General features: G+C 38.1%; 1 protein-coding gene across 13 annotated transcripts in view; it reads left to right on the top strand.

The window, feature by feature from the left end:
- LOC127053738 (deleted in malignant brain tumors 1 protein-like) overlaps nt 1–16330 on the top strand; it is an 80025-nt gene that overhangs the window by 24749 nt on the left and 38946 nt on the right. For 12 of the 13 annotated variants that reach the window (XM_050958953.1, XM_050958949.1, XM_050958951.1 and 9 more), the window contains one exon: nt 2024–2125. The exons of the other annotated variant lie outside the window; for it this stretch is intronic. In XM_050958953.1, coding sequence (XP_050814910.1) covers nt 2024–2125 — 102 coding nt within the window. The remainder of the gene's footprint in view (nt 1–2023; nt 2126–16330) is intronic. 13 annotated transcript variants of the gene reach the window in all.

Below are 16330 nucleotides of genomic sequence, written 5' to 3'. Positions count from 1 at the left end.
TCTTTTAACTTTTCCATTTTGCTTCTTAAGAACCCAGTCCCGAACCAACAATGTCAATGACCAAAGCTCCCTAATTTCAATGCTATAGGACTTTATTATTAACTTTACAGTACAATTTTGAACCATATGTGCACAAGTGGAAGGCTATTGCGATAACTCATTTTCCCACAAAACTTGAAATCTTAATCTTTTAACCAACACCCCAGTTTTAAAAGCCATTACTAGTTCTTTCTCTTAATTTCTTTCCTCATCTTTGTGGATTACACAACACCAGAAAGAGAGAACTCCTTTTCATCCACCACCTCACCAGAGAAAACTGGAGAAATATTAACCCCAGAATCACTGACTACACCTAATAAAGGTAGGGGACAATAAGAGGGTGAACATAATTTAGAAAAATGCTGGAATAAGTTATACAGATAAAAACAAAGGGAGGACCAGATGCCATTCATTCATGCTTTTGAAGAGGCTCTCATCTGGGACCAAAAATGTGAAATTTTTGTTTTTATGAGATTTGCCTTATTTTGTGTCCTACAAGGTTTGTTGCTCGTACAACTGATGGATGGAATAGAGAGCTGTGAGGCACTGTCATGTGGCTGTTTGCTTGAATGGAATGTGGGGAATAGTTTGTGATGATGCCTGGGATATGGCAGAGCTGTCAGGACAAACAAGCTGTACCAAGAGGCAAGAGGGTACTGGGCTATAGGAGTATCTCCTATACAGAATGAGTTACTGAGTTTAGAACAGGCAGCCAATTTAGGTGAAAGTTACTAAAGTGGATCTTTTATTTTCTTTCATGTATCTGGCCAGTTCATGCATCCAAAACAACAGGTATTTCTTAGTTGGGTTCAATATATTTATCAGAATCTTTCAATTCTCATTTGACAGTGAGGGGCTGCTTCTTCAGCCCTTAATCAAGCTGAAAAGGATTTATCCTTTAGCAGTCCCAGTAAAGACAAACTCTTCCTCATACAAATACTCCTGCCTGAGAAAATCGACTTAAGTCTGCTCACCTAAGTGAGTGCTGCTCAACATGAGTAAGGGTTTCAGAGGCGGATAACTGTTACATTGGCGTTACACTGCTTGTGTTTATCAAATCAGTTGCAAATCCTCATCGCTTTCCATATCTGTGTGGGGTTAGTAGTAATGTTGAAGCACTGTGTTAGTGCATTATATTTGAAAATAATTCCATAAATAAATCAGAAAAAATCAGCCTTACAATCTTAATAATATCACAATATCCACCTACAATCAAGGAAGTCATGCTTTTAAAGAGGCTTAACCGTGACCAATAATGCAAACTTTAAGAAATAATATTATTTATAAGATTTACATAAAAATAAAAGATATCAAAATAGACCATTACTGCCCACACCAATTACATGCAACAGTTATACTTTGAAGAGTCTATTCATCCCAGCTTGCAAATCATTTCAGGCATCAATTCTCCAGGAAAAAGGAGTCACTCGCCTACATTTTCCTGGTATTTCGAATCATCAGGATATCAGGGCCTTTGTTAAAAGTGGGCAGGTAGTTTTGCATCTAATTGGGCATCCTGTTACCAAAACTTATGGAATTCTGAATCCGCACAACAAAACTATTTCTGAAAAACCTATTTATTTTCAGAATCTATTCACTGAAAGATTTCATTAAATTTCATTTTGAACACGAGACACTCCCTCTCGTTCCAGTCCTCCCACCCTCATATCCAAGATGGAGGTTAACCAGCTACATGTGCAACAGTGAGATAGTAGGTCTCACTCAGCACCTCCTACTGTTTTAGGACCAACACATGTTACGTGTGCTGGTCCACAGAGCAGGAGTACCACCCTGTTACAAGGGGTTCTTTGTTGGAGGTGGAGAATTGGTAGGTAGAAAGAATATAATTTAGTGATATGTGAAGCCTTGGGGGAAAGCAAAAACAGGGTAAACTCTACTCAGAATGGAAATATGAAATTTAAATCTTTTAACCAACACCCCAGTCTATTCATTCCTTTGCTCAATTTTCTGACAGCCCCTGCAGATTACACAACACAAGAAACAGAGATCTCTTCTTCATCCACTTTCCTGCCAGGGACCACTGGGGCAATATCCAGCCCACAACCTCTGACTACAGCTAATGGAGGTAAGAGAAATTGGAGTGAACATAATCTAAGAAAAGTGTTATAATAAGTTATACAGTTAAATAAATAGGCAGGGCCAGATGCCATTCAGTCAAGCTTTCTAAAGTAGCTCAACTGTGACGAAAAATTCAAAAATTTAGAAATTATTCTCTCCATGTATAATTTTTACTTTTCTTTACATCACTTCTCTTTAATTGCTCTTTAATTAGTAACTGTTTATAGTACTGAGAATTTATTTTTTTTATTAACAAATACTGGCTACAGAACCCCTGGACAATCTGGTAAAACATTTACATAATTTCAATATCAAGAAATGTCTTTCTGGTAGATTTTTTTTTTGGTGGTAAATTAAACATGAGACAGTCATCCACCAAGGGGCCAATGCATTAGCAGGACAGAAATATTAAACAGAGAGAGTAGAATAAATGGGAGTTCTCCACAATATCTCTAGCAGTAAAAGACTCAGCCAGACAAAATGCAAGTAGTTATTGTTTATGCTTTTACATTTTCTAATGGAGCCACATCACTTCCTGCTGTTTAAGTTACAGGGCCCTTTTGAAAAGAGAATAAAATATTTACAGTGTTTTGGATGTTAGATGGTAACTTCTAGGTTAACTTCTAGGATTACCCCTTAAAAATTCAGTCCTGAACTAATGCTGTCAATGACACAAGTCCCCAATTGCTAATCAAATAATAATTTATAATTAACATTGAAATACAACTTTGATCCACATCTCCAAAAGCAAAAGGTTATTACACTAACTCATTTTTTCCACAGAACATGAAATCTAAATCTTTACCAAGCTCCAGTTCTAGGTGCTAGTAGTAGTTGCTAGTTCTATTAATTTCTTTCCTTGTCTTTCTGACAGCTTCTGTGGATTACACAATACCAGAAAGAGAGCACTCCTTTTCGTCCACCACCGCACCAGAGAGCACTGGGGCAATATCCACTCCAGAATCACTGACTACACCTAGTGCAGGTAATGGACTTCTGAACAGACTCTGAGCATAATGTAAGAAAAATGCTGGAATAAGTTATATGGTTAAATACAACGGGAGGACCACATGCCATTCATTAATGCTTTTAAAGAGGCTCATCTGTGACCAAAAATGCAAATTTTTTCTATTTATGAGATTTGCCTTATTTTGTGTCCTACAAGGTTTGTTGATCACACAACTGGTGGATGGAATAGAGAGCTGTGAGGCAGTGTTGTGTGGCTGTTTACTTGAATGGAATGTGGGGAACAGTTTGTGATGATACCTGGAATATGGCAGGGCTGTACAGGCCAAACGAGCCATACCAAGAGGCAAGAGGGCACTGGGCTGTAGGGGTTTCTGTATACAGAATTAGTTTCACCCACATTTGGGTGAAAGTGCTAAAAGGCTTCAGTAGGGGGATGTGAACGAATGTCCCAGGAGGAAAGGAATGTAAAGTTCAATGTGTAGTTCTAGAATAAAAGCAGCCAAGAAGATATTTATTACAGCCTATTTGGTAAGTGTGTAGGGAACTACGTAAATGCCACTTAAGTGTGTGGAAAAAAGGAAATAATGTGGGGTTATGACATTCAGAAAGGGAAGTGTTCAGCTGGATATGGAAATAGGCATCTTCTCTCTGAAACGTTCTGGAAAATAACCATTCTTGCACTTACTATCACAGATGCCAAGGCAGAGTTGGGTAGTATATGGCTAGCCGTACTGTGTATTGCCTACATGGGTGTCTCTGCTGGTGGAGATATGATTGTCCATACTTCCTTCCATGCAGAATTTTTCTTTTGCTTTAATTGCTTTCTTTTAACTTTTCCATTTTGCTTCTTAAGAACCCAGTCCCGAACCAACAATGTCAATGACCAAAGCTCCCTAATTTCAATGCTATAGGACTTTATTATTAACTTTACAGTACAATTTTGAACCATATGTGCACAAGTGGAAGGCTATTGCGATAACTCATTTTCCCACAAAACTTGAAATCTTAATCTTTTAACCAACACCCCAGTTTTAAAAGCCATTACTAGTTCTTTCTCTTAATTTCTTTCCTCATCTTTGTGGATTACACAACACCAGAAAGAGAGAACTCCTTTTCATCCACCACCTCACCAGAGAAAACTGGAGAAATATTAACCCCAGAATCACTGACTACACCTAATAAAGGTAGGGGACAATAAGAGGGTGAACATAATTTAGAAAAATGCTGGAATAAGTTATACAGATAAAAACAAAGGGAGGACCAGATGCCATTCATTCATGCTTTTGAAGAGGCTCTCATCTGGGACCAAAAATGTGAAATTTTTGTTTTTATGAGATTTGCCTTATTTTGTGTCCTACAAGGTTTGTTGCTCGTACAACTGATGGATGGAATAGAGAGCTGTGAGGCACTGTCATGTGGCTGTTTGCTTGAATGGAATGTGGGGAATAGTTTGTGATGATGCCTGGGATATGGCAGGGCTGTCAGGACAAACAAGCTGTACCAAGAGGCAAGAGGGTACTGGGCTATAGGAGTATCTCCTATACAGAATGAGTTACTGAGTTTAGAACAGGCAGCCAATTTAGGTGAAAGTTACTAAAGTGGATCTTTTATTTTCTTTCATGTATCTGGCCAGTTCATGCATCCAAAACAACAGGTATTTCTTAGTTGGGTTCAATATATTTATCAGAATCTTTCAATTCTCATTTGACAGTGAGGGGCTGCTTCTTCAGCCCTTAATCAAGCTGAAAAGGATTTATCCTTTAGCAGTCCCAGTAAAGACAAACTCTTCCTCATACAAATACTCCTGCCTGAGAAAATCGACTTAAGTCTGCTCACCTAAGTGAGTGCTGCTCAACATGAGTAAGGGTTTCAGAGGCGGATAACTGTTACATTGGCGTTACACTGCTTGTGTTTATCAAATCAGTTGCAAATCCTCATCGCTTTCCATATCTGTGTGGGGTTAGTAGTAATGTTGAAGCACTGTGTTAGTGCATTATATTTGAAAATAATTCCATAAATAAATCAGAAAAAATCAGCCTTACAATCTTAATAATATCACAATATCCACCTACAATCAAGGAAGTCATGCTTTTAAAGAGGCTTAACCGTGACCAATAATGCAAACTTTAAGAAATAATATTATTTATAAGATTTACATAAAAATAAAAGATATCAAAATAGACCATTACTGCCCACACCAATTACATGCAACAGTTATACTTTGAAGAGTCTATTCATCCCAGCTTGCAAATCATTTCAGGCATCAATTCTCCAGGAAAAAGGAGTCACTCGCCTACATTTTCCTGGTATTTCGAATCATCAGGATATCAGGGCCTTTGTTAAAAGTGGGCAGGTAGTTTTGCATCTAATTGGGCATCCTGTTACCAAAACTTATGGAATTCTGAATCCGCACAACAAAACTATTTCTGAAAAACCTATTTATTTTCAGAATCTATTCACTGAAAGATTTCATTAAATTTCATTTTGAACACGAGACACTCCCTCTCGTTCCAGTCCTCCCACCCTCATATCCAAGATGGAGGTTAACCAGCTACATGTGCAACAGTGAGATAGTAGGTCTCACTCAGCACCTCCTACTGTTTTAGGACCAACACATGTTACGTGTGCTGGTCCACAGAGCAGGAGTACCACCCTGTTACAAGGGGTTCTTTGTTGGAGGTGGAGAATTGGTAGGTAGAAAGAATATAATTTAGTGATATGTGAAGCCTTGGGGGAAAGCAAAAACAGGGTAAACTCTACTCAGAATGGAAATATGAAATTTAAATCTTTTAACCAACACCCCAGTCTATTCATTCCTTTGCTCAATTTTCTGACAGCCCCTGCAGATTACACAACACAAGAAACAGAGATCTCTTCTTCATCCACTTTCCTGCCAGGGACCACTGGGGCAATATCCAGCCCACAACCTCTGACTACAGCTAATGGAGGTAAGAGAAATTGGAGTGAACATAATCTAAGAAAAGTGTTATAATAAGTTATACAGTTAAATAAATAGGCAGGGCCAGATGCCATTCAGTCAAGCTTTCTAAAGTAGCTCAACTGTGACCAAAAATTCAAAAATTTAGAAATTATTCTCTCCATGTATAATTTTTACTTTTCTTTACATCACTTCTCTTTAATTGCTCTTTAATTAGTAACTGTTTATAGTACTGAGAATTTATTTTTTTTATTAACAAATACTGGCTACAGAACCCCTGGACAATCTGGTAAAACATTTACATAATTTCAATATCAAGAAATGTCTTTCTGGTAGATTTTTTTTTTGGTGGTAAATTAAACATGAGACAGTCATCCACCAAGGGGCCAATGCATTAGCAGGACAGAAATATTAAACAGAGAGAGTAGAATAAATGGGAGTTCTCCACAATATCTCTAGCAGTAAAAGACTCAGCCAGACAAAATGCAAGTAGTTATTGTTTATGCTTTTACATTTTCTAATGGAGCCACATCACTTCCTGCTGTTTAAGTTACAGGGCCCTTTTGAAAAGAGAATAAAATATTTACAGTGTTTTGGATGTTAGATGGTAACTTCTAGGTTAACTTCTAGGATTACCCCTTAAAAATTCAGTCCTGAACTAATGCTGTCAATGACACAAGTCCCCAATTGCTAATCAAATAATAATTTATAATTAACATTGAAATACAACTTTGATCCACATCTCCAAAAGCAAAAGGTTATTACACTAACTCATTTTTCCACAGAACATGAAATCTAAATCTTTACCAAGCTCCAGTTCTAGGTGCTAGTAGTAGTTGCTAGTTCTATTAATTTCTTTCCTTGTCTTTCTGACAGCTTCTGTGGATTACACAATACCAGAAAGAGAGCACTCCTTTTCGTCCACCACCGCACCAGAGAGCACTGGGGCAATATCCACTCCAGAATCACTGACTACACCTAGTGCAGGTAATGGACTTCTGAACAGACTCTGAGCATAATGTAAGAAAAATGCTGGAATAAGTTATATGGTTAAATACAACGGGAGGACCACATGCCATTCATTAATGCTTTTAAAGAGGCTCATCTGTGACCAAAAATGCAAATTTTTTCTATTTATGAGATTTGCCTTATTTTGTGTCCTACAAGGTTTGTTGATCACACAACTGGTGGATGGAATAGAGAGCTGTGAGGCAGTGTTGTGTGGCTGTTTACTTGAATGGAATGTGGGGAACAGTTTGTGATGATACCTGGAATATGGCAGGGCTGTACAGGCCAAACGAGCCATACCAAGAGGCAAGAGGGCACTGGGCTGTAGGGGTTTCTGTATACAGAATTAGTTTCACCCACATTTGGGTGAAAGTGCTAAAAGGCTTCAGTAGGGGGATGTGAACGAATGTCCCAGGAGGAAAGGAATGTAAAGTTCAATGTGTAGTTCTAGAATAAAAGCAGCCAAGAAGATATTTATTACAGCCTATTTGGTAAGTGTGTAGGGAACTACGTAAATGCCACTTAAGTGTGTGGAAAAAAGGAAATAATGTGGGGTTATGACATTCAGAAAGGGAAGTGTTCAGCTGGATATGGAAATAGGCATCTTCTCTCTGAAACGTTCTGGAAAATAACCATTCTTGCACTTACTATCACAGATGCCAAGGCAGAGTTGGGTAGTATATGGCTAGCCGTACTGTGTATTGCCTACATGGGTGTCTCTGCTGGTGGAGATATGATTGTCCATACTTCCTTCCATGCAGAATTTTTCTTTTGCTTTAATTGCTTTCTTTTAACTTTTCCATTTTGCTTCTTAAGAACCCAGTCCCGAACCAACAATGTCAATGACCAAAGCTCCCTAATTTCAATGCTATAGGACTTTATTATTAACTTTACAGTACAATTTTGAACCATATGTGCACAAGTGGAAGGCTATTGCGATAACTCATTTTCCACAAAACTTGAAATCTTAATCTTTTAACCAACACCCCAGTTTTAAAAGCCATTACTAGTTCTTTCTCTTAATTTCTTTCCTCATCTTTGTGGATTACACAACACCAGAAAGAGAGAACTCCTTTTCATCCACCACCTCACCAGAGAAAACTGGAGAAATATTAACCCCAGAATCACTGACTACACCTAATAAAGGTAGGGGACAATAAGAGGGTGAACATAATTTAGAAAAATGCTGGAATAAGTTATACAGATAAAAACAAAGGGAGGACCAGATGCCATTCATTCATGCTTTTGAAGAGGCTCTCATCTGGGACCAAAAATGTGAAATTTTTGTTTTTATGAGATTTGCCTTATTTTGTGTCCTACAAGGTTTGTTGCTCGTACAACTGATGGATGGAATAGAGAGCTGTGAGGCACTGTCATGTGGCTGTTTGCTTGAATGGAATGTGGGGAATAGTTTGTGATGATGCCTGGGATATGGCAGGGCTGTCAGGACAAACAAGCTGTACCAAGAGGCAAGAGGGTACTGGGCTATAGGAGTATCTCCTATACAGAATGAGTTACTGAGTTTAGAACAGGCAGCCAATTTAGGTGAAAGTTACTAAAGTGGATCTTTTATTTTCTTTCATGTATCTGGCCAGTTCATGCATCCAAAACAACAGGTATTTCTTAGTTGGGTTCAATATATTTATCAGAATCTTTCAATTCTCATTTGACAGTGAGGGGCTGCTTCTTCAGCCCTTAATCAAGCTGAAAAGGATTTATCCTTTAGCAGTCCCAGTAAAGACAAACTCTTCCTCATACAAATACTCCTGCCTGAGAAAATCGACTTAAGTCTGCTCACCTAAGTGAGTGCTGCTCAACATGAGTAAGGGTTTCAGAGGCGGATAACTGTTACATTGGCATTACACTGCTTGTGTTTATCAAATCAGTTGCAAATCCTCATCGCTTTCCATATCTGTGTGGGGTTAGTAGTAATGTTGAAGCACTGTGTTAGTGCATTATATTTGAAAATAATTCCATAAATAAATCAGAAAAAATCAGCCTTACAATCTTAATAATATCACAATATCCACCTACAATCAAGGAAGTCATGCTTTTAAAGAGGCTTAACCGTGACCAATAATGCAAACTTTAAGAAATAATATTATTTATAAGATTTACATAAAAATAAAAGATATCAAAATAGACCATTACTGCCCACACCAATTACATGCAACAGTTATACTTTGAAGAGTCTATTCATCCCAGCTTGCAAATCATTTCAGGCATCAATTCTCCAGGAAAAAGGAGTCACTCGCCTACATTTTCCTGGTATTTCGAATCATCAGGATATCAGGGCCTTTGTTAAAAGTGGGCAGGTAGTTTTGCATCTAATTGGGCATCCTGTTACCAAAACTTATGGAATTCTGAATCCGCACAACAAAACTATTTCTGAAAAACCTATTTATTTTCAGAATCTATTCACTGAAAGATTTCATTAAATTTCATTTGAACACGAGACACTCCCTCTCGTTCCAGTCCTCCCACCCTCATATCCAAGATGGAGGTTAACCAGCTACATGTGCAACAGTGAGATAGTAGGTCTCACTCAGCACCTCCTACTGTTTTAGGACCAACACATGTTACGTGTGCTGGTCCACAGAGCAGGAGTACCACCCTGTTACAAGGGGTTCTTTGTTGGAGGTGGAGAATTGGTAGGTAGAAAGAATATAATTTAGTGATATGTGAAGCCTTGGGGGAAAGCAAAAACAGGGTAAACTCTACTCAGAATGGAAACATGAAATCTAAATCTTTTAACCAACACCCTAGTCTATTCATTCCTTTCCTCAACTTTCTGACTGCAGATTACACAACACAAGAAATAGAGAACTCTTCTTCATCCACTTTCCTGCCAGGGACCACTGGGGCAATATCCAGCCCACAACCTCTGACTACAGCTAATGGAGGTAAGAGAAATTGGAGTGAACATAATCTAAGAAAAGTGTTATAATAAGTTATACAGTTAAATAAATAGGCAGGGCCAGATGCCATTCAGTCAAGCTTTCTAAAGTAGCTCAACTGTGACCAAAAATTCAAAAATTTAGAAATTATTCTCTCCATGTATAATTTTTACTTTTCTTTACATCACTTCTCTTTAATTGCTCTTTAATTAGTAACTGTTTATAGTACTGAGAATTTATTTTTTTTTATTAACAAATACTGGCTACAGAACCCCTGGACAATCTGGTAAAACATTTACATAATTTCAATATCAAGAAATGTCTTTCTGGTAGATTTTTTTTTTGGTGGTAAATTAAACATGAGACAGTCATCCACCAAGGGGCCAATGCATTAGCAGGACAGAAATATTAAACAGAGAGAGTAGAATAAATGGAGTTCTCCACAATATCTCTAGCAGTAAAAGACTCAGCCAGACAAAATGCAAGTAGTTATTGTTTATGCTTTTACATTTTCTAATGGAGCCACATCACTTCCTGCTGTTTAAGTTACAGGGCCCTTTTGAAAAGAGAATAAAATATTTACAGTGTTTTGGATGTTAGATGGTAACTTCTAGGTTAACTTCTAGGATTACCCTTAAAAATTCAGTCCTGAACTAATGCTGTCAATGACACAAGTCCCCAATTGCTAATCAAATAATAATTTATAATTAACATTGAAATACAACTTTGATCCACATCTCCAAAAGCAAAGGTTATTACACTAACTCATTTTTCCACAGAACATGAAATCTAAATCTTTACCAAGCTCCAGTTCTAGGTGCTAGTAGTAGTTGCTAGTTCTATTAATTTCTTTCCTTGTCTTTCTGACAGCTTCTGTGGATTACACAATACCAGAAAGAGAGCACTCCTTTCGTCCACCACCGCACCAGAGAGCACTGGGGCAATACCCACTCCAGAATCACTGACTACACCTAGTGCAGGTAATGGACTTCTGAACAGACTCTGAGCATAATGTAAGAAAAATGCTGGAATAAGTTATATGGTTAAATACAACGGGAGGACCACATGCCATTCATTAATGCTTTTAAAGAGGCTCATCTGTGACCAAAATGCAAATTTTTTCTATTTATGAGATTTGCCTTATTTTGTGTCCTACAAGGTTTGTTGATCACACAACTGGTGGATGGAATAGAGAGCTGTGAGGCAGTGTTGTGTGGCTGTTTACTTGAATGGAATGTGGGGAACAGTTTGTGATGATACCTGGAATATGGCAGGGCTGTACAGGCCAAACGAGCCATACCAAGAGGCAAGAGGGCACTGGGCTGTAGGGGTTTCTGTATACAGAATTAGTTTCACCCACATTTGGGTGAAAGTGCTAAAAGGCTTCAGTAGGGGGATGTGAACGAATGTCCCAGGAGGAAAGGAATGTAAAGTTCAATGTGTAGTTCTAGAATAAAAGCAGCCAAGAAGATATTTATTACAGCCTATTTGGTAAGTGTGTAGGGAACTACGTAAATGCCACTTAAGTGTGTGGAAAAAAGGAAATAATGTGGGGTTATGACATTCAGAAAGGGAAGTGTTCAGCTGGATATGGAAATAGGCATCTTCTCTCTGAAACGTTCTGGAAAATAACCATTCTTGCACTTACTATCACAGATGCCAAGGCAGAGTTGGGTAGTATATGGCTAGCCGTACTGTGTATTGCCTACATGGGTGTCTCTGCTGGTGGAGATATGATTGTCCATACTTCCTTCCATGCAGAATTTTTCTTTGCTTTAATTGCTTTCTTTTAACTTTTCCATTTTGCTTCTTAAGAACCCAGTCCCGAACCAACAATGTCAATGACCAAAGCTCCCTAATTTCAATGCTATAGGACTTTATTATTAACTTTACAGTACAATTTTGAACCATATGTGCACAAGTGGAAGGCTATTGCGATAACTCATTTTCCCACAAAACTTGAAATCTTAATCTTTTAACCAACACCCCAGTTTTAAAAGCCATTACTAGTTCTTTCTCTTAATTTCTTTCCTCATCTTTGTGGATTACACAACACCAGAAAGAGAGAACTCCTTTTCATCCACCACCTCACCAGAGAAAACTGGAGAAATATTAACCCCAGAATCACTGACTACACCTAATAAAGGTAGGGGACAATAAGAGGGTGAACATAATTTAGAAAAATGCTGGAATAAGTTATACAGATAAAAACAAAGGGAGGACCAGATGCCATTCATTCATGCTTTTGAAGAGGCTCTCATCTGGGACCAAAAATGTGAAATTTTTGTTTTTATGAGATTTGCCTTATTTTGTGTCCTACAAGGTTTGTTGCTCGTACAACTGATGGATGGAATAGAGAGCTGTGAGGCACTGTCATGTGGCTGTTTGCTTGAATGGAATGTGGGGAATAGTTTGTGATGATGCCTGGGATATGGCAGGGCTGTCAGGACAAACAAGCTGTACCAAGAGGCAAGAGGGTACTGGGCTATAGGAGTATCTCCTATACAGAATGAGTTACTGAGTTTAGAACAGGCAGCCAATTTAGGTGAAAGTTACTAAAGTGGATCTTTTATTTTCTTTCATGTATCTGGCCAGTTCATGCATCCAAAACAACAGGTATTTCTTAGTTGGGTTCAATATATTTATCAGAATCTTTCAATTCTCATTGACAGTGAGGGCTGCTTCTTCAGCCCTTAATCAAGCTGAAAAGGATTTATCCTTTAGCAGTCCCAGTAAAGACAAACTCTTCCTCATACAAATACTCCTGCCTGAGAAAATCGACTTAAGTCTGCTCACCTAAGTGAGTGCTGCTCAACATGAGTAAGGGTTTCAGAGGCGGATAACTGTTACATTGGCATTACACTGCTTGTGTTTATCAAATCAGTTGCAAATCCTCATCGCTTTCCATATCTGTGTGGGGTTAGTAGTAATGTTGAAGCACTGTGTTAGTGCATTATATTTGAAAATAATTCCATAAATAAATCAGAAAAAATCAGCCTTACAATCTTAATAATATCACAATATCCACCTACAATCAAGGAAGTCATGCTTTTAAAGAGGCTTAACCGTGACCAATATGCAAACTTTAAGAAATAATATTATTTATAAGATTTACATAAAAATAAAAGATATCAAAATAGACCATTACTGCCCACACCAATTACATGCAACAGTTATACTTTGAAGAGTCTATTCATCCCAGCTTGCAAATCATTTCAGGCATCAATTCTCCAGGAAAAAGGAGTCACTCGCCTACATTTTCCTGGTATTTCGAATCATCAGGATATCAGGGCCTTTGTTAAAAGTGGGCAGGTAGTTTTTGCATCTAATTGGGCATCCTGTTACCAAAACTTATGGAATTCTGAATCCGCACAACAAACTATTTCTGAAAAACCTATTTATTTTCAGAATCTATTCAATGAAAGATTTCATTAAATTTCATTTTGAACACGAGACACTCCCTCTCGTTCCAGTCCTCCCACCCTCATATCCAAGATGGAGGTTAACCAGCTACATGTGCAACAGTGAGATAGTAGGTCTCACTCAGCACCTCCTACTGTTTTAGGACCAACACATGTTACGTGTGCTGGTCCACAGAGCAGGAGTACCACCCTGTTACAAGGGTTCTTTGTTGGAGGTGGAGAATTGGTAGGTAGAAAGAATATAATTTAGTGATATGTGAAGCCTTGGGGGAAAGCAAAAACAGGGTAAACTCTACTCAGAATGGAAACATGAAATCTAAATCTTTTAACCAACACCCTAGTCTATTCATTCCTTTCCTCAACTTTCTGACTGCAGATTACACAACACAAGAAATAGAGAACTCTTCTTCATCCACTTTCCTGCCAGGGACCACTGGGGCAATATCCAGCCCACAACCTCTGACTACAGCTAATGGAGGTAAGAGAAATTGGAGTGAACATAATCTAAGAAAAGTGTTATAATAAGTTATACAGTTAAATAAATAGGCAGGGCCAGATGCCATTCAGTCAAGCTTTCTAAAGTAGCTCAACTGTGACCAAAAATTCAAAAATTTAGAAATTATTCTCTCCATGTATAATTTTTACTTTTCTTTACATCACTTCTCTTTAATTGCTCTTTAATTAGTAACTGTTTATAGTACTGAGAATTTATTTTTTTTTATTAACAAATACTGGCTACAGAACCCCTGGACAATCTGGTAAAACATTTACATAATTTCAATATCAAGAAATGTCTTTCTGGTAGATTTTTTTTTTGGTGGTAAATTAAACATGAGACAGTCATCCACCAAGGGGCCAATGCATTAGCAGGACAGAAATATTAAACAGAGAGAGTAGAATAAATGGGAGTTCTCCACAATATCTCTAGCAGTAAAGACTCAGCCAGACAAAATGCAAGTAGTTATTGTTTATGCTTTTACATTTTCTAATGGAGCCACATCACTTCCTGCTGTTTAAGTTACAGGGCCCTTTTGAAAAGAGAATAAAATATTTACAGTGTTTTGGATGTTAGATGGTAACTTCTAGGTTAACTTCTAGGATTACCCCTTAAAAATTCAGTCCTGAACTAATGCTGTCAATGACACAAGTCCCCAATTGCTAATCAAATAATAATTTATAATTAACATTGAAATACAACTTTGATCCACATCTCCAAAAGCAAAAGGTTATTACACTAACTCATTTTTCCACAGAACATGAAATCTAAATCTTTACCAAGCTCCAGTTCTAGGTGCTAGTAGTAGTTGCTAGTTCTATTAATTTCTTTCCTTGTCTTTCTGACAGCTTCTGTGGATTACACAATACCAGAAAGAGAGCACTCCTTTCGTCCACCACCGCACCAGAGAGCACTGGGGCAATACCCACTCCAGAATCACTGACTACACCTAGTGCAGGTAATGGACTTCTGAACAGACTCTGAGCATAATGTAAGAAAAATGCTGGAATAAGTTATATGGTTAAATACAACGGGAGGACCACATGCCATTCATTAATGCTTTTAAAGAGGCTCATCTGTGACCAAAATGCAAATTTTTTCTATTTATGAGATTTGCCTTATTTTGTGTCCTACAAGGTTTGTTGATCACACAACTGGTGGATGGAATAGAGAGCTGTGAGGCAGTGTTGTGTGGCTGTTTACTTGAATGGAATGTGGGGAACAGTTTGTGATGATACCTGGAATATGGCAGGGCTGTACAGGCCAAACGAGCCATACCAAGAGGCAAGAGGGCACTGGGCTGTAGGGGTTTCTGTATACAGAATTAGTTTCACCCACATTTGGGTGAAAGTGCTAAAAGGCTTCAGTAGGGGGATGTGAACGAATGTCCCAGGAGGAAAGGAATGTAAAGTTCAATGTGTAGTTCTAGAATAAAAGCAGCCAAGAAGATATTTATTACAGCCTATTTGGTAAGTGTGTAGGGAACTACGTAAATGCCACTTAAGTGTGTGGAAAAAAGGAAATAATGTGGGGTTATGACATTCAGAAAGGGAAGTGTTCAGCTGGATATGGAAATAGCATCTTCTCTCTGAAACGTTCTGGAAAATAACCATTCTTGCACTTACTATCACAGATGCCAAGGCAGAGTTGGGTAGTATATGGCTAGCCGTACTGTGTATTGCCTACATGGGTGTCTCTGCTGGTGGAGATATGATTGTCCATACTTCCTTCCATGCAGAATTTTTCTTTTGCTTTAATTGCTTTCTTTTAACTTTTCCATTTTGCTTCTTAAGAACCCAGTCCCGAACCAACAATGTCAATGACCAAAGCTCCCTAATTTCAATGCTATAGGACTTTATTATTAACTTTACAGTACAATTTTGAACCATATGTGCACAAGTGGAAGGCTATTGCGATAACTCATTTCCCACAAAACTTGAAATCTTAATCTTTTAACCAACACCCCAGTTTTAAAAAGCCATTACTAGTTCTTTCTCTTAATTTCTTTCCTCATCTTTGTGGATTACACAACACCAGAAAGAGAGAACTCCTTTTCATCCACCACCTCACCAGAGAAAACTGGAGAAATATTAACCCCAGAATCACTGACTACACCTAATAAAGGTAGGGGACAATAAGAGGGTGAACATAATTTAGAAAAATGCTGGAATAAGTTATACAGATAAAAACAAAGGGAGGACCAGATGCCATTCATTCATGCTTTTGAAGAGGCTCTCATCTGGGACCAAAAATGTGAAATTTTTGTTTTTATGAGATTTGCCTTATTTTGTGTCCTACAAGGTTTGTTGCTCGTACAACTGATGGATGGAATAGAGAGCTGTGAGGCACTGTCATGTGGCTGTTTGCTTGAATGGAATGTGGGGAATAGTTTGTGATGATGCCTGGGATATGGCAGGGCTGTCAGGACAAACAAGCTGTACCAAGAGGCAAGAGGGTACTGGGCTATAGGAGTATCTCCTAT

This window comes from Gopherus flavomarginatus, chromosome 6, assembly GCF_025201925.1.
Source record: "Gopherus flavomarginatus isolate rGopFla2 chromosome 6, rGopFla2.mat.asm, whole genome shotgun sequence".
Classification (NCBI taxonomy): Eukaryota; Metazoa; Chordata; order Testudines; family Testudinidae; genus Gopherus; species Gopherus flavomarginatus.
This window is presented reverse-complemented; position numbering and strand designations above follow the sequence as displayed.